We start from the raw sequence: 18,550 nt of genomic DNA on the forward strand, positions 1-18,550 counted from the left end.
TTCCTTTGCCTGCGAGACTCCAGTGGCATGCGGGGGGAGAGCGGGCGGGCTGGGCATGCCATGGGATCCCCGGCAATCCACAGCTGGTTCTGGCTGTTGGCCGCCTGCCTGGTCACCTGGAGGGGTCCCGCCAAGCACTGCTACAGCAGCAAGTGCTGAAATGTTGCAGCTTTTCGGTAAAAAAGAAGCATATCTGCACAGCTAGAGAATATTCGCAAATGGAGCCTGCCTGAATGCAGGGCCAGGAGTGGAGACTTGTGGTTGGGCTGTGGCTGTGCTTAAAGATAACAGTATAGACCAAGGGGGAGGGAAGGTGTTTGTTTTTTGGATTGTCAGTTAATTGCTAATTAAGATGAGTTAATTAACACTGTTGCAGATGCTCTTCCCACTACCCCATCAGCACTGGTTCCCAGTCCCTGTACTCACGCAGGGCTGCGGGGGGTGGGCTGGCTGGCGCTGGGGAGGTTGGGTGCTGGGCAGACCCTCTGCAGGCGCTTTGCACAGCCTTGCCCTGCCACGGCAGTGAGGGCAGGCGAGCTGCGGGCTCGGAGGGCCGGAGCTCTGCAAATCCCCTCATGTCTGCACGTGCTCCTGAAGCTGTGAAGGGTTTCCTGGCCGAGTGCACTGTTATGCAGCTTTCTGCTCACTTGCACAGAAAGCTGCACGGCACAGACGTGCTTTTCTCCATCGAGGAAATTTGCCTTTTTAGGAAGTGCCCTTGTGAAAGCTGGTGAGCATGTTAGGAAGGGCATTGCCTTCTCCCTTTGCAGACTTCAGCTAAGCTTTCAGCAAGATGTCCTCGTCTCTCCCACCTGGCTTGGCTGGTGGTCACCGGGGTCCACCCCATTTCACATGGGGATGGGAAAACTGCAGGGCTCAACCGGTCCTGGTGCTGCCCGCGTACCCCTAGCATCTCTCCTCCAGGCCGGAGAGTCCTGGTCTGTGTCCTGCTGCTGGCACCGTTACTGTTCCTCTACAGCCCCCGGCCATGGGGCAGGGCAAGCTGCAGGACGGGTTGGTCTGTGGGGCCATGCCAGGAAGGTCTCCCACTGCCCCGGCACAGGGTTTCGGGGTGGCCCGTCAAGCTCCTCCCCAGCTTTGCTGACGTGCCCATTCCCAGCATGTCAGAAATGCTTCTGAGCCTCAGTTACCCTGGCTTGTGTAAGTGAAACGTTTGGTTTTGTGACACTTTCCTTAATTATGGGAGCTAATGACAAAACCATTGTGACAAATGACTCAGCTTTTGATAGTGAAGTTAATTAATTCTGAAGTTAGAGTCTCCATCGGAGTATCTGGAAGAACCCTATTAAGAAGTCTGCTTACCCAGTGTAAGATGGGCAGCAAAACCCCAAGTCCCTACAACATGCCAGGTAAAATCCTCACCACCGCTGCAAGGGGATGATGCGCTTGGAGCGAGGAGGAGAAAGGCCAGACATCAGCACAGCGTTTGCCTCCCGAGCCATCCCTCCATCCATCAAAGACATCAGGAGGAACACAGCCTCATTAATGTTTGAATGAGTGACCAGAAGCAGCTTTGCGTTAGACTCTGACCTTCAAGAGCCGTCTCCCTAAAGCCATCTTTCATCTCTTTCATTTGCATTACAATCCTGTTTGCCTCATTATTCGTTATCCACTTCTTCTTCAAAGAATTTAAATCAAATCAATTAAATTGCAGTGGGTCAGAGCAGCAGCAAACCTTTTATGGTGGTTCAGCATGGTCCAGTTGGACTCAGACTACAAAATATCTTTTAATCTCCTGCTATTTGTTCTTTTATTACTTCTGTGGTACCACTGCCTCATAGAATCCCTTTGATAATCTCCCTCCTTTCCCTCCCATCCCATGCAGTCATGCTCCATGTAGAGGCTGGTCTGTGTATGACCTTGGGGAAGGGATTCCCTCGGCTTCCTTCCTGCAGCCTGGGATTGGGATGTCCCCGGCAGGGCTGCTGGGATGGGGAACTGCTGAACTGCACACAGCACCCCGTACCCAGCACAGAGCAGCTGGGGGAACCCTGTGGCACTTGCGTGACGTTTGCTGTCCCCTGTCATCCCCTTCCCTCTCCTGAACTTGTTTTGTCTACCCGGGGTATTGGTGCAGAGGAAAAAAAAAGCAGATGCAATGGTGAGGCACGCCAGTGTATGCAGCTGGTGCATGTGAAAGCAGAAGTGTGGGCAAAGCAAGGTGGCCTTTAGCATGCAGCTGCCGTAAGCGCATTCACCTGGGTCTCCCAAGAGGCTGCGTGCTGCTTGCTAGCCCATGCATGGCCACTCCTGCACTGCCTTTGCATCTTCCCAGAGTAAAGAGGCTTAATAAGAATGGATTTCTGTTTCTCTCCCCTGCTATTTTTATTGCTACTGAACTGTCGGAAGTCCAGCAGGGAGCTGCAGAGCTGGTAGGCAACTGTAGGAGCTCGCACGTATGGCATTGCTCACTCGTGTCACATCTAGGAGAACCTTCCTGATCTCAGTAGCTCATCACATAAGGACACACCAGCCTCACCACTGGAGTCCTGTTAGAGCCAGTAGATTGCAACCAGCATTTCCAAAGCATGTGCAGATATAAATAATCCCCTCGTAGGAGTGGGGAAGGATGAACACATGTGCCAAAGGCTCTGGAGTCCTTATCCCCTTGCAGCCCCCAGGAGCAGGGAAATGAAGTGAGGACTAGGCAAGGCTGGAGCTCAGCATCTCACTGCATTGCTAATGACCTAAACTCGCCTTGTATCAGAACCTCTCTTCCTTCAAGGAAAAAACCTAATCCAGCTAGGGATTATTTCTGACTACTTACTTTCTGTCACTTTGCCAATTTAAATGCAGCAGAGCTTTCATCACCGGATTTGGAAGGACAAAGCCTAGCAGATCTCGGTTTAGGACATTTTTACCTGCAAGGACAGCTTTTTTTTTTGCACAAGTTGTACAATCTTTGCAGCATGAGCTGGTTTCTGTTATTTGTTTCCACTTTGCCAAACTCAGAAGAGTCCAGATCTGTGAGCAGGTAGAAGGTGATGGATAAGGCAGTGGACAGCAAGGGGTGACGGGGGCCGGGGCTGGAGGAGCCCAGGCTGCACAGGGCAGGGCGCCAGGCTGTGACCACCAGAGCACGCTGCCCTCCAGAGCCTGAGCTGCAAAGCCAGAGCTGCAAAGCAGGGTGGCAAGGTCCCCAGATTCTTGTTGGCTGCAAATCTTAGAGAAACCCTTGGGGTGGCTGCTCTGGGCAGAGCTCCAGGCTCACTCCTGGGACTGGCTACTCCATGCAATGAGTGGTAAGAGGGGTGGTAAGAGGGGTGCCCTGCCACCAACCCCTACAAGGTCCAACATGATCTGACATGGACTTTGATTCTGTTTGAGCTTGCTTTGTTAAAAGCCTAGGAAACGGTACATGTGCACTCTGCACACACCTACACACACTATGTTAAAATAACACAATTAAGGCTGCAAAATCCCCCACTCAGAATGCAATTTGCAGCCCCTTCGCTGTAGGTGTGAGATATCTTTGCTGCCTCCTCCCCGGGACGCCTGCCTCTGCGCAGGATGGGGGCCAGGCCGGGTGCTGGTGTCAGGCTCTGCCCCACGCGCTGCAGGAGCTGGGTGACAGGCGGTGGGAGTGCTGGAGGTGGCAGGACGAGGGAGCGTAATGCCAAGGCTGAGGCAGCTGTCCTGGAGAGGCACCGTCTCTCCCTGCACCTTGCCCCGAGCTACCTTCGTGGTACCCACCCGATCGCTCAGAGAAGCATTCCGGCTGCGCAGGGCTCATCTTGGTGTCCGGCCTGTGACACCAAGGTGTGACCTGTGACCATGCACCACTGCCAATGCCAGTCACAGAAACCGGGCAACTATAACCTCTCCTCAAAAAATGCACAGAAAAAAGCCCTGTGATTCAGCTTGGGTGGATGCTTCTGACCACAATCCCAGAGTGTCCATCCTCACCCTCATCAGGGAATGTTGGCGGCCCCCAGCACACCGGGCACTGCAGCTCCCCGGGTGGAAACACCGGAACAGCAGGAACTGGCGCGGTGCACCCGGGAGAGCCTGGGCTCTCAACAGAGGCAGTAAACGAGGCAAAGGGCCCGTAACGAAGCAGGGGAATAAACCAGGGTGACCCACAGCTGGGCAGCCGGTACAGCAGGTGCACTGCGCGTGGCAGGGTGCTGGGGAAGAAATACAGCAGCGTTGCAATCGGCATGCCCTGCCTAATGAGTCTGCACAAAGAAGGTGATTTAAGGTTGAGGAGGCTACTTAATTTTCACACTTCTTAATTTCTCAGTACCTGAGTTTTTGGTAACCTTCATAATTTTCTGTTTGCATTTTGGGAGTAAATAACTAGTATTTATATGTGAGTGCATACAAATGAGAACTGTGGACGTACACACTATAAGGTAAATCATATACTTTCCTGTCTCACCCGTAGCCCTTAAAATACTATTAATTTAAGAGGTGAGTATATTATAGGGCTTATTTGAAAGGTCACATGAGTCATAAGCTCCTCCAACTGGCTGCAAAAATGTTTGAGAGATGAGGAGGCAACAGAGAGGGGCAGAGAGAGAGAGAGGGCTTTAACTGGTGGCAAACAATTAAGGACCGTGGTGTGGAAAACCCCAAGGCACAGCGGCTGTTCGGTGGCACCTGCGGTGGTTTTGGTCTGTGCAGGTGATAAAAGCTGGTCTCCTGGGGGCAAGCTCCGTGTCAGCGGGGGCCGGTGCTGGGGCATCCCCCGGGGCCGCGGGTGCAGTGCCCCCCGCCCCGGGGGCTGGGTCGGTGCGCGGCCCCTCGCAGCCAGCTCGGTACCGGGGAGCAGCTCGGGTGCCGGGGCGGACCGCGCTCCAGGGCTCCCGGACGAGGCCGGGAGGGGATCGGGGAGCCGAGCTGCCCCGTACCGGCGGGCTGGGGGCGGGTGTCAGCCCGGCACCCCCAGAGCGGTCCCCCGGGGCAGTCCCGTCCCAGCACCCCGGGGTGGGCTCCCCGCGCGGTCACGGTCCCCCGGGGCGGTCCCGGTCCTCGTCCAGTCCCCGCCCGGTCCCGGCTCCCCGGGCTGGGCTCCCGGCCCCGCACCGGGTCAGTCCCCTCCCGGTCCCAGCACCCCGGGGTGGGCTCCCCCGTGAGGTCCCGGTCCCCCTCCTCGCCCGGTCCCGGCGCCCCGGAGCGGGCTCCCCTTCCCGCTCCCCGGCCGCCCCGCCGGGGCCGCTCCCCTCCCGGTCCTGGCACCCCGGGGCGAGCTCCCCGCCCCGGTCCCGGTCCCCATCCCCGGGCGCTGTCCCCGCCGCCGGCCGGGCGGGGGGCGGTTTCCAGGCGGCGCGGCCCCCCGCGGCCCGCCCTCCGCTGCCCCCCGCCCCCGCCGCCCCCCGCGGATGCCTTGGCCGGGCGGCGCGGGGGAGGCGCCGGGAGAGGCGCCGCGCTCCCGCCGCGGGCGCACGGCGGAGCCGCTCCGCGCCCCGCGCCGCCGCGGGGGCCATGCCGGCCGGGGGCCCGGGGGCTCGGCGGCCCCGCGCAGCGCCGCCGCGGGGGCCCGGCTCGCCGCGGGCCGCGGGGGCATGAGGCGCCGAGCGCGGAGCGCGGCGGCGGGCGGCGGCGCCGGCCCTTCCCCTGCGAGCCGCCGCCGTAGGATGAAGCAGCATGAGGATGTGTGACAGAGGCGTCCAGATGCTCATCACCACGGTGGGAGCCTTCGCAGCCTTCAGCCTGATGACCATCGCCGTGGGCACCGACTACTGGCTCTACTCGCGCGGCGTGTGCAGGACTAAGTCCACGAGCGACAACGACACGAGCCGCAAGAACGAGGAGGTGATGACCCACTCGGGGCTCTGGAGGACGTGCTGCCTGGAAGGTACCGACCGCCCCGCCGGGGCGCCCCGCCGCGCCCCCCCCCCCCGCCCCGGCCCCGCGGGGGGCCCTGCCCAAAAGTTCGGGGGAGGGCAGGGGCATCCCGGGACTCCCCCACCCCAGAGCCGGGGCCCGGCCAGCCCCGGCGTCCGCGGCCGGCGAGCGGAGCATCCCTCCCGGCCGGGCTGTTGGGCGGCCCCGCCGCCCCCCGGCTGCCGCCCTCCCCTCCCCGGGCAGGGAGACGGCGCTTGGCGTGGCACCGCCGCGGGCGAGGGTGAAACTTCGCGGGTGGCTCCTGCACGCAGGACGCGGGGTCCGGGTGGAGCCGGGCCGCGGGTGCGGCCGCGGGGTGCTGGGGTCCCCCGTGCCCGGGGACCGGCGCTGTCCCTGGGCCGCCGCGCTGTGCATCCTCCCGGCGGCGCGGCGCCTGTGCCCGCTCTCGGGGAGACGGGGAGCTTCAGGCTGAGAGGCCACAGGTCCCTCTCCCGGCCCCGGGGGCTGTTTTAATGTGAATGGCTCCGAGAGCAAAGCCCCTCAGCCTCTCCCCCTCTGCGATGCTCCGCAGGCACCGTGTCCCTATCCGGGGGAAACCCATCACACCCGGCATTTTTATGGCCGATCCCCACCAGCAGTGCCAGCCCTTCCCCTCTGAACTGCAGAGCTGGGCAAGGTGTGCTGCTGCTGCCCCACCGTAGCTTGTGCCTCCACTGTTCCTCGGGGACTGCGCCCCATGGCCTGCCTGGGCTGCCCCACGGCTGGGCTGCTCCGCCGCGGCTGCCCCACGCCTGGGCTCCCGCCTGCCTGGCCTCGCTGCTTCGCCCCGTTGCTTCACTCCTGCAGCAGCGCCTGGCCGGCGAGGCCACGGCAGCTGCTGCCCTCCTGCAGCGCAGGCCACGCTTTGGGGGCAGTTTTGCCCCAAAGCTACTGGTTGAGATTTTTACGAGCAACAGTAGGCTGTGCTTAAACATGAGCTTGAACGGAGCCAGGTGCTGGTACCTGCGCAGCAAAAAGTGGCTGATGGAATCACACTGGGCTGTAACTTTTAAAATTAGCGGCAGCAGTTGGTGTCCTGTGTACTCGGGGGGACCTGCCCCACTGTCCTACAGGGCCCTGGGGGCGTCAGGCTCCCCCCAGCCCAGGAGCGACACCTCCGACGGTGGGGGCAAGCGAGCCGCGGTGGCCGAGCTGCTCCCTCCACATTGGAAAGTTCTCGGTGAGTCACGGCCACAGATGCAGAAATACCCTGTCTGTTCCTGGTGCTCGGTCCTAAACCCGGTGAAGGCAGTCAGAGCTTCCTTATTGATTCAAGGAGGGTTTGGATCAGGCTCTAATTCCATAATAAATAATTTGAGATAATCTGTCTCCCCTCTTGGGCTGAGGGAGCCAGGGAGGCAGCAGCCAGGGCTGTGAAAGATGGGATCACTGGAGGCATGAGTAATTTCCAAAATTCTTGGGTTTGCTGGCTGTATTTTTTTTCAGCGAATGTTTTATGTTTCCCTCACTGCGATAAATCACTGCTTTGGAAGGAGCCAGTGAGGCCCTGGTCTCTTGGGCACAGCACACTCAGGAAAGGGCTTAACAGTGCCATGCCAGAGCTCAGAGCTGAATCACAGTCCCTCGCCCTGAGCCCAGCTGTGGGGCTGGGAGCAGTGGGGCATGTGCTCACCGTGGGGCTCGTCGCTCCCCGCCGCACGTTCTCCCCCGGGCCAGCACACCGACAGCTGCCGGGGTGGGAGCGGGAACAGGGTGGCTCTGAACAGTGCTGTGCCGGTGCTGCTCTGCCGTGGCCGTGGCACAATCAAGGCCTGGCGCTGGGCACAGGCTCTGTCATCCCTTGCGTGTGCGTGAGAGTGCAGGCGGGCAACGGGGGCTGTGGGGGGCACACGGCACCGAGTCAGCGGCCGGGCGGGGAGGGTCCCAGCCAGTGTTCGGGGTGAGCACGCGGGGCTGCGATGGTGCTGGGGGGCCGCAGCGGTGCTGCTCATCACCCTCCAGAATTTCGCTGGAGAAATGAGCGGGTGTCTCACAGGCTGTTAACTGATGCGATGCTGGGAATGGAAAACTTCCCCCAGCCGAGCTGTGCAGAGCTCATCACGCACGTTCCCGCGCGGAGGAAGGACGGTGCTGCAGCAGGGGCTGAGCCCCCCTGGAGCTGAGGATCGGTGCTGCAGCCACTTGGCCGCTCTCTCCACCAGTGCGCCCTGCGCCGGGGCAGTGCTGGGTGCTGAGCCCCTGCACCCAGTACTTTTACGTGCAGCAGGTCCTGTCTGATTCCTGCTGGCAGGGCCTCGCTGTGTCTCTAATTTCTGTGCACTCATTGGATCTGGCTTGAAAAATGGACAGAAGTTGCACTTGATCATCCTGTGCTAGGAATGAACATGGTCAGTTGAAAGGGCCACTTCTCCTGTGGTGCAGAAGATGCTTTTAGCACTGAGCAGTGCTCTCTGCCCATCGGAAAGCACCTCGGCCTTGAACTTTCTGCCGCTAACGGGGATTTAATGTGTGTAACAACGGAGGAATTAAGTGGTGAGCTCCAGTCGCTCGTCTGGCTGAGTGTGCCTGGTAGATTATTGAAATGACCGACGTGAGCACTGGGTGCACGCTCCGTCGCAGATGCTCTTTAAATCCATGTCAGTCACACACGCGCAGCGCCTGCGTGGGAGCCGCTTGCACCACGTGAGCATCAAAAGCCCATAGGCGAGAGCGGATAAATCTTGAATGAAGCCGCCGCAGACCTATGTAGAGACACCCACGCTGGAAAACACAAATTAGTGGTTGACTCAATATCTGGAGCCCAGGCAGGCGTTCCCAGACTGCTGTGCTAGGATGGCCTCTGTTTTAAATTGCAGCGTTTGGATTCTAATTATCACTTTTACAATATGCAAATACTTAGTAGGTGTCTTCTTGTACTTCCCGCTCAAACGTGACCAGCGTTTGTCAATGTGTGTCCCCTGTGGCTGTTTATCATCAGTTGTTTTCCTCTGTGACTTCCTTGTTAATATAAAAGGTAGGGAAACACACGGCACTTCAGGGAGAAAGCTGAAGTTGAGAAATAGCTGCTTAGGCTTGTGTTGGTTTTAGGCAAGTAAAAGAACTTTGGTTTTCATCAAACTTAATTAAATTCAGCATCGTTAAACGCAGGGAGCCTCCTTGTCCTCCCTGCTGCGTGGTATAGATTGGGACTGGCTCCATGGCATCATGTGGAGCTGAAACAGGCAGAAGTAGCAGGAGAATTTGGCCAAGGCTGCTTGAAATACCGTATTTTAAGGCAACGTGGTACTTTTCCTTTCCTCCTTCATTTCCCTCATCAGAATAAAGTGCTCCGTCATTTCTGGAGGACCACGAGTGTTGCTCTGCCTGCCTCCCTCCTGGAGGATGCACAGCGTCCTGCCGTCCCTGCTGCTGGGGCGTCCTCAGCTGCGGTGGGACGCGGGGCGGTTTGCAGAGGACGCGGGGCGGTTTGCAGAGGACGCGGGGCGGTTTGCAGAGGATGCGGGGCGGTTTGCAGAGGACGGACACATCTGCCTGTGGCTGTGCAAGGATGCGGGGACCCCGAGCCATTCCTCAGCCGAGCTGTCCTGCTCGGACCTGTCCCAGCACCCCCCTCCAGCGTCCCGCCAGCAGCATCAATGCAGCCTTTGCCAAGCCGGTAATTCCTCCCTGCCAAACCTGGAGAGCTTGGCTTGGGTTTTGGTCTTTTTTGGGGGTCTAGATTAAAACCTAATATTTCTTTGTCTAGATTAAAACCTAATATTAAGCCTATTGTCAGTTGACCCCTACAGCCCACAGGACCCTGCTGAGCCATTGCTACACCTGACCTCCAGCTCCTGCTTGGCTCCTGGTGCGTTTTAGATAGATGGAGGCTTCAGCTGAGGGTGAGTCTGCCGTGTCCCTCGGCCAGCTGTTGCACTGGGAAGAGAAATGAGCCCCTCAAACTTCTGTTGAACATAAGAAATAATCTCTGCCCTTTGCCTCTTTTACCCACAATTATTTCATGTTTTCTTTAATACTCTTGATAAAGAAGTTGTTATAGCTTGACACTATTCCGGTAACAGGTGATCCCGTGTAGAAATATCCCATCGGATGACAATGTACAATCTCTGCAATCTGCCTCCCAGTCCCTTTAATAAAGTGCTGTTGATTCTGCATAATACTGGTCTTTCACTTTTTCAGGAGAGCTAAATCAAATACCCTGTGGAACTCTTAAATGTATTATGTTACTGATTTCCTTTATCAACTGAATTTGTAACCATATGAAGAATAATTTATGAAGTTTGATAAATCTGTTTTCCACCAGGCTGTTTGACATTTGTCTCGTCCCCTGGTTCCTCCCTGCCGCTGCCCACCTCAGCTAACCCACAGGCGATGCTGGGGACACAGCTCCTGCCATTGCCCATCGCCATTGCTCGTGGCACAGGCTGATTAAACATTAAACCAGCTTTTCCTGTCTTCTAGAAATTCAACAGAATGCCAAGATTTATTAAAATCCATTTTAGATCTTCAGAAAAACCTCTCAGCCTATTCTCTGAATGCTCTTGGGAGAAAGTTCTCTAGTCCTACCAATTTCATGTTTACACTTAATAGTTGCTGTTTAGCATCCTCCCTAACTCCTGGCGGAATACAGGAGCCTATTTGTCTCCAAGTACAGAACAGAAGTAGCTGATGAATAAATAATTGTGTGTCACTGCTCCTTCATGACTGACAGTTGCACCATCATGATCTGGTAGTGATTTACATCAGCGGTAAAGCTCCTTTCTTCTAACGTGACTAAAGAATTCCTCCTTGTTTTGCTTAAACCTTTTGGTTGCAGATGTATTTTAACTGATCCCATTAGCTTCTCTTATCAGCCACGTGCATGTCCTGACTGCTACTTCCAATATTAAAACCCCTGAGTTTTAATTTTTTAATTGCAATTTTCAGTTCCCCTTTCAGCAGGCCTGACAGAAGCGTGGGGTGCGGGGGAAGCACTCTGCCCTTGCTCCTGAGTAGCAATCATGCTTCTGCGTTTACGCTTTTCCCTCAATTGGTTTTGTCCGTGGTTGCTTTTGGCTCTGCTGAGCTGAGCTGGTTTGCACCGAAGGCGTTAAATTGGGCTGGAAGCAGCTGCCCCTGGACAGCCACCAGCTCTTCCCCTGCTTTCAGCTCCTCTCAGTCCTTCTGAGTGAGGCCAAGCAGAGAATTTCCCCAAGGTGACAGCAATATTGTTTCTGTTAGAAAGTTATTATCTTTAATTTTTAAAAGCGCCAAGCAAATGTCCCTGAGATTGCAATCATCCATGATAGAGCACTTTTTCTCGCTACTCATTATAGGTAGGTATTTAAGGAGCTGCTCATCCTGTTCCTCTGTCTGGTTGGTGTCTGTAATAGATTCTCATCAACAACCCATCTTGCAATTGAACACTTCTCCACGGTGCTCTTGGTCCAGCTTCGCGGTGCTGCCAGCGGCACCAGCGCTGGTGATGGTGACTCTGCTGTGGCTTCCAAGCTCTCCGTACGCAGCCACGCTGACCTCCCTGGCAGGCGGCTGCTCCAGCCCACCGAGCCGTCACTCCCAGCATGGCCCCCTGCGCCGATGCCACTGCACGTGGCTCTGACCTGGGGGTGCTCACTGGCTTTGGCACCACAGCGGGGAGAGCCCTGGGATGACAGCTGTGTGGAGGGGGGACCATCGGCATGGGCTGGAGGTGATGGAAGGGGAGACAGGACAGGTCTGTAACAGCGTGGGAGGTTGGAGGAGGTGAATGGGGAATGGTTAATTGCTCTTCATTATATGAGAGCTAGGAGGCATCAAGTTAACTTGTGTGATGGAAAGTAGATGATGGAGACATTGAAGATGATAGTGGTGGGTGAAGGTGAAGAGGGACCAGTTACTCATTTGAGAATATCTGATGTAATTACCAGACTGCAGGTTTAACAACCCTTCCGCTCCACCCCCAGAAAGCCTTTCCACCAGCACGGCACTGAGGGGGGGACAGGCCACATGCCCGGCACTGAGGTCAGTTGTGTCACCGGGGTCAAAACAGGATTGAACGAATGCTTTGAGCATGGGGTCTGCAAGGTGTTGCGTACGATGCCCCAGGCATAACCGCTGACTTAGGAAATCCTTGAACCTCGGCTTAGTGGAGGATGTATTGAATAAGCATTAATTACTGTCCTCTGATAGAGATGGAAATCAGGCTAACTGGACCCTTGGTCTGCTCCAGACCCATGTTCTTGTGGCATGTGGCCAAGTGCCAAGAGCCATAAAAATCCTTCTGGACAGAGAGGTGTCCCAGGCCGCTGCCAGCCGGGGCTGCGCATCCAGGCAGCCGTGCCTTTGGATCTCACTGCTGTTCGGAAGGTGTCCGGAGAGGAGCCGTGCTCCAGCTCACTGCCACCAGCTCTGCTTTGAGAAACTGTCACTTCAAACAGGGGGTGTAGAATTTACCCTACTGGGATGCTGCAGCATTTACAAAAATCCGGTCTTCTGGGGTGGTGTAGAGAGCTGGTTCCCACATTGCCTGTGAGCAGCACGTGATGAGTAAAATGTATGCTGTGAACAGCTCAGAAACAGGCATTTTATTGCTGCATAGGCGTGGTGCAGAGTCTGTCATCTCAAGAGCTGTTACTGTTTAATAGAGGTGGAAGTCTGAATTTGAATGAGGCTCAAGTGTTTTTTTTCCCATGCAAGGTCACTATCTCCATTACGGCTGTAAATAATTAGGGATGGCTAATGAAGGCTGCAAGCCCTGGTGCTGGGGCTGGCGGCTGGGAGCGTAGCTGTGGTTTGGGGGAGGATGCCCCACGGATTGATGCTGGATCCTCCTCTCCCCACTCCCCGGGAAGGTGGGGCGCTGGCGCGGGCTGGCCAGGAGGTGCCAGTGGATGATGTTTGCTGAGAGCAGCCAGGGAGCGGGGAGAGAGGGTTGGCTCCGCTGCTGAGAGTTATGTGGCCTTTGGTAAATCACTTCCCTTCTCTCTGCATGAGTTTTGCCTTTTGTAATGTGAGGCCACGTAGATTCATCAGTGTTTGTCTCTTATACAGCTCCTGGAAAGGCACACAGCACCATTATCGCTGGTCCGTAGGGTAAAGACCCTTCCCTGCCCACCGGCACAGCCCGCCTGCACCACGCGGTGCTCTTTAGCACAGTGGTTCAGGGTGATGGTCCAGATGTGGAGACTTGTGATGCTCTTCAATTGCCCGTGCTATTTGGGATGAGATGAGGTGAGACAGCCATGGTATTAAACTTGCTCAGTGCTTCTTGCATCTCGGTGGTTACTTTTCACATGGATTTCACCATGGATTTTTAATGAACGCAATGCGCACTTCATAAATAGACATTAAGCTCCTTTTTCCAGCAAATCAAAATTGCTCTTAAAATTATATAAATGGGGTAACCCATAAGTATAGGGGGGTTGCTAAGCCGCTGCCCAAGGGGTCCTGCTTGGCAGGGGGGTTAATCCCTGGCTCACCTTGCTGATGAGTGTCACTGGCTGACTCACGGCTGTGCACTGGCAGGATGCAGATGCGACGTATCCACTGTCATTAATGCACATCAGCGCTGATAGGTGCTGAGGGTGAGTTAGTCAAAGACATCTGAGGGGAAAGGTGCCCACCCCGTTTACTGAGTCACTCCAAAGCACCCGTGGGGAGATGGGGAGCGAGCGGGGAAGCACAGCGGGGTGCGAGCAGGGCCGCGCACTTGGCGAGGGTTTTCTCCATGCGCCTGCGATGTTGGAGGAACTGGGGAGGGCTCCTGCCCGCCCACTGCCCTGCTCCCTCATCGGTATGGGCTGCAACTGTGCTACAACACCTAAAACTCACTTCAGTTTTTTAAATGACACTTGGAAGCATGTTCCTTGAAGCTGGTGTTTGACTGCGTTTTGGGTTAGTGCTTGGTGTGTAGAGGGTGGTTTCACGTCCCTTCCTAAGGGTTCAAGGGTGGGTTTGCTTTGGCTGACACTTCAGGCTCAGCAGCAGAGGTTTTCTGTAGCTTTTCTCTGGGGTGAAGCACCCCGGGAATGCATCCGTTGCCGCTCGCTCTGCGCAGTCCCACTGCTCAGGCTGTAATGAGCTGTGGCTTGCCTGAGAGGACCGCAGCAGCGGGCATCTCGAGATATGTCTTTGATTAAGAAGACACCTGCTGTGATAAAGAATGACAGTGCCGGGGTGACAACTGGTGTCTTCTCCCTCGGCTTGTGCGTGCTGACAGCTCTGCGGCGGCTCCAGGGAGGAGCAGCGGGCTGCATCGCCGCGCGGCAGATCTGTTACACAACCCCCGGCGTAAAACACCGCTTGTGTCATGGGCCGGTGGGTCAGCCCTGGGACTCAGGGATGCTTTCTGAAATTTTCTTAATTTACATTTGTGTTATCTTTTAACCATCTACTTGCAGCAGGTAGTTAACAGTATTTTCAAAATGAAAAGTTCAGGCCGGGGTATGCTTTGTGCTTTAAACTGTCCCATGTCCTTTGGAGTGATTCTATCAGAAACAGAATCACATTGACTTCTCACGGTCCCTCTCTGGACCAGAGGTGCTGCGTGACGAGCAGCACACCTCTGCCTGGCCATGGGCTTCCCTAGCTAAAGCTGTTGAGCGATGGCTTCGCTTGCCTGGTCCGGTCTCTCACTTGTCCAAGGTTGGGAGGGATGCAGAGCAGCTGGCACAAAGGAAGGTCTGCTCGCTCTGTGGTCTCTGGAGAAACATGAGGACAAAGTGGGATTTCTGCATTCGGGTTAGCTCACGCTCCACAACCAGAGGAGGGCCAGCTGCCTTTGGCAGGACCAGAAAACCCGGCCGGCCTCCCTTAGCAGCTCTGCCTCTGGGCCAGCGCTGGCAAAAGGGCCAGATTGTAATTGAGTTGCTCTTATGGCAACTTGATGTTTTGCATTTGTTTGCACATCGTTGGTAATCAGGCTCCCAGAGGCGGGTTTCCCGTCCTCGCCGTGCAGGCTGCCTCAGCAGCAGGGCTGATTCGCCATCATTTAACCACAGTCTCAGTTCCAAGGGTTTACAAGGGTGTTAATGCTAAAACTGCCATGGTCCATTCCTCCATCCCACCTTTCCCCCTTGCTTTGGCTATGCTCTTGCTGCTGCCCTCCCTGCACTGGGGCTGCTGCCGCCCCACGGCTCACTTGCCCAAAGGAGAAGGGGTGGAAAGGTTTTCTCACAACAGGATTTTGCTCCCTTTTGAAACATGTGGCAGGACACCTGGGCTTTGCTTGTCTCCCTAACCCTTGCAAAAATCATTTGCACACTGAGTGAGTGACTGCATTTGACAGGCTTGAAAATATCAGGGTTTTTCATAGTCATCATGGGGAGAGGCAGGAGAAATGATTGTGGCTGCTGGACGGGTGATATTGCATGATGATTTTCTCAGATATTGCCTGTTTCTTATCTCCTGACACCACAATCTATAGACAAACCTGGCACTGTTGCGCTGCAGAGGATGGCTTAGCCATTCCCACGTCAGATTATTAGGAATTGTGTTGTTTTATTGTACAGAGACAGAGTCATAAAGAAATGATAAGGCAGGCAAGGGAAAGCAGAGGGCAGGTGTGGGAGCAGGAGCAGCACCTCACTGCCATCCCACCACTCTCACTGGGGGCTTTGTGCATTTGCTTTTTGCCAAGTGGTTTGTACTGAAGGAGGAGAATTGGGCCAGGACAGGAGCTCTGGGGTGGGCGCAGGGAGCGGAGGGGGATGTGTGACCTCCCAGCCTTGCTTGGGGCCGCTGGGAGCCTGCGGGGGGTGTTGGCATTCACAATACACCCTGTGGGACTCGGGCAGTGGAAAGCAGTGACAAAAGGTGGCATTTGAGAGTGACATTTGTGTTTGTGCCTCTCGAACGCTCACATTTCCAATTTTGCTGGTGATTTGGTAATTGTCCCCTAATTATACCTTTATTCTCGGTTCGCGCCTGGAATTGCAAGGGGAGGGGAAAGCAACCCCCAAAGAGGCTACCAACAGGCGACTACCCTTTTAAACTATTCCTGATTTTAGCTTCCTAAAATCAGTGTTGGCTTATGCTACTGGCACCTTCGTCGAGCCGCTCATGTCCTGCAGAACTACCCCTGGTCCCAGGGGTGGCACCTCTGTCCCCCCGGCGAGGCTGGGCTCCCTCCTGACAAGGGAGCAGAAACCCCTCGGGACAGGCCGGCTGATGCTCGGTTGGATGTAAAAGACCAACTAACAATTATTTTTTGCAACTATCAGAATGCTTTGATGCATCAGCATCATCAATTGCATCACATGACATCATCGCATGAGCAATTGCAAGGGGCTGCAAGAGTCACCGGCTGCCTTCCCTCGGGCTGCCTCCTGCCCAACCCTGACTTCGGAAAAGGGAAAGGCCAGGAAAGGTCACTGTCACTTTGTGAGACAGACTGCAATCTCACACCGACTTTCCCTGCTGCCCTGAGCCTGCAGCAGCTCCAGCTTTGCCTTACCAGCCAGCCGAGGCAGTCATTTCTGCCAGGCTGCACAGCATCCTTGCCAAATCCTCCATTTGCCTTAACAGCCTCGCTCAGCTGAGCAAACCTTATCACGGCGCAGCAGCTGCGCCGCACGGCTTCACTGCCGAGCAGCCGGCGACACTGCCGCAGAGCGGGCTGGGGAAACGGGGACCCCGTGAGGCAGCGGAGCAGGGTCCCCTCCGGACGGGGACCTGCTGCTCCCACCTGCCAGCCCGTGGTGCGGCAGCAAGCCGGCAGCTGCCGACAGTGTCTGGAAGCCTCTCGCAGCCCCGAGGCTCCTCTCTGCGCCGGGAGAATCTCTTGTCATTCCTCAGCATGCTTCAGCCAAGGATGAAAGTGTTTTCTATACATTAGTCTTTGGCCTTCCCTCCAACGTGAGAAGCCGAAGGAGGACAGGAGTGATTACACCTTTCATAGGAAGTAGGAGAGCTGCAGCCCAGGGTGTGAGACCTCTTAGCTGGGGGAGAAGTGGGAACTGGGTCTTCTGCTTCTGTCACCAAGCAGTTGAAGTGTGCTCCAGCGAGGGCACAGGGACGGCAGTGAGGCCAGGGGGACATGGCATGCATGTTTTAAATAATTTTAAGTAGTAATAATAGCTTTAAATTATATCTACTCTGCATATTGCCCCAACCTGCCCCAATTCCTGCTGCTGCTGTGGGAAGCAGGAGAGCTGCTGCTGCCCCACAGCCTCAGCTGGAGAAGAGCAGGTCTCTGCTGCCAGGTAGGGGCAACCAGCTCGTCCCCTCGGGGCAGAGGCACCCCCTGGCTGAGCTTCTGTGGATCCCTATAGATGTGTGCCGTATGGTTTTCCTAGCTCGCTTGCGGCTGAAGTGAGAGACAGACGTGTCAGCGCCTCCGCCCCTGAGCCGCGCTCCCGCAGAGCAGCCCGTCTGCAGGCAGCGAGCGCTCGGCCCGGGGGAACAAGGGGTGCGGTATGGTACGTTGTGGTGCGCTGGGGTGCGGTATGGTACGCTGGGGTGCAGGACCACTGCAACAGAATGGCCCTCTCTGCCTGCAGTGGCCAAGTCTGTCACAGGCATTTGGTATGTATGAGCTGGTCTCCATCACCTGCGGTTCAGTACGAGCGCAGCGTATGTAAAACTGCAGCATCTCAGTGCGTACGTCCGGTATCATGTCTGTGCCACTCACCAGGGGATCTTGGAAGCAGCCCTGTGTCTTAAGCAAAGGTTTTTCAGGATATGCAAGTTCAGTCACTTGTTTAGAAATGATTTGCATTGTCAATTTGGACAGATCTCCCACCCAGAATGAGGAAAAGTCTTCCAGAAAACAAGAGAAGCAGAACATCCCATTGGCATCCAGAAGCTTTGTTCCTCGGGGCCCGGGTGTCGTCGTCATTAGCCCCGCTCGCAGCGCAGGCTCTGGCAGCGCGTCCGGCCAGCTGGGCGGCAGCGCTGTCACCTCCCGCGCAGAGCCTATTTCCAGGGCTGTGCTGAGGGCTGTGAAATCCCAGGCTCTGCGCAGCTCCAGCTGAGCGCCCAAAATGAGCAGACGCTTGTGATCTCCATCTCTCCAGTCCTACCATCTGTAAATTGGGGATAACATCACCTGCCCTGGCTCAGCGCGGGAGCCGGAGGAGCCTCTGAGACACTCCCGTGCTGCCAGAGCCGAGCGGGGAGCTGGTGGAGGGGGAGTAGCTCCCCGCTCGGGGCAAGGTGGATGAGGCTGGGGGCCACGCGCTGAGCACCGAGGGCAGATAACGAACACAGCTCCAGCAGAAAGCGCCGTGCTCCGAGGGAGCTGGCAGAGGTGGGAGCAGGTGAGGGATGGGAAGCAATAACGTAGCAAATACTGGTAACCCAACATTCGTGGGGACTGGCCCCAAGCTGTACAGACTGCCCCATCCCTGCAGCCCTGCCCTCAGTACAGCTTTCATCATCTCCTTTAGCCAAAACTGTCGGTGCCTCATCAAGAGTGAAGCAGGTGTGTGCTGCAAGCATTAAGCAGGTGGGAGCTGCTGGGCTGCAGCTGGCACAGACCCATTAAAAGGGCTGCCACGGGGCACTGATCTCCCTGCAGGGAGGTGCGGTGTGGGCTGAGCAGTGCTGAGGGCAAAGCGACAGACCCTGGGCACTGAGCCTGAGCTGAAAATGGGGGAATGAACCCGTGGGAGCAGGCCTAGGTAAGTGCCGGGGGAGAGGCAGGGCTGGGGGGGGGGTCCAGTGCCGGCAGAGCCGGGGCAGTGCCGAGGCAGCGCAGGCAGCCTGCGCCATGCAGGTGTAGCAGCGCACGTCCTGGGAGGCTTCCTGCATGCTTGGGGGA

General features: G+C 56.4%; 1 protein-coding gene across 1 annotated transcript in view; it reads left to right on the forward strand.

Moving 5' to 3' along the window:
- The first annotated feature begins 5,567 nt into the window (after positions 1–5,567).
- CACNG3 (calcium voltage-gated channel auxiliary subunit gamma 3) overlaps positions 5,568–18,550 on the forward strand; it is a 33,790-nt gene continuing 20,807 nt past the window's right edge. The window contains exon 1 of the mRNA XM_009467852.2: positions 5,568–5,821. Within this exon, the coding sequence (XP_009466127.2) occupies positions 5,611–5,821 (211 nt within the window). The 5' untranslated portion in view covers positions 5,568–5,610. The remainder of the gene's footprint in view (positions 5,822–18,550) is intronic.

Source organism: Nipponia nippon, unplaced genomic scaffold (genome assembly GCF_047370975.1).
Source record: "Nipponia nippon isolate SJK-2023a ecotype South Korea unplaced genomic scaffold, ASM4737097v1 scaffold_5, whole genome shotgun sequence".
Lineage (NCBI taxonomy): Eukaryota > Metazoa > Chordata > Aves > Pelecaniformes > Threskiornithidae > Nipponia > Nipponia nippon.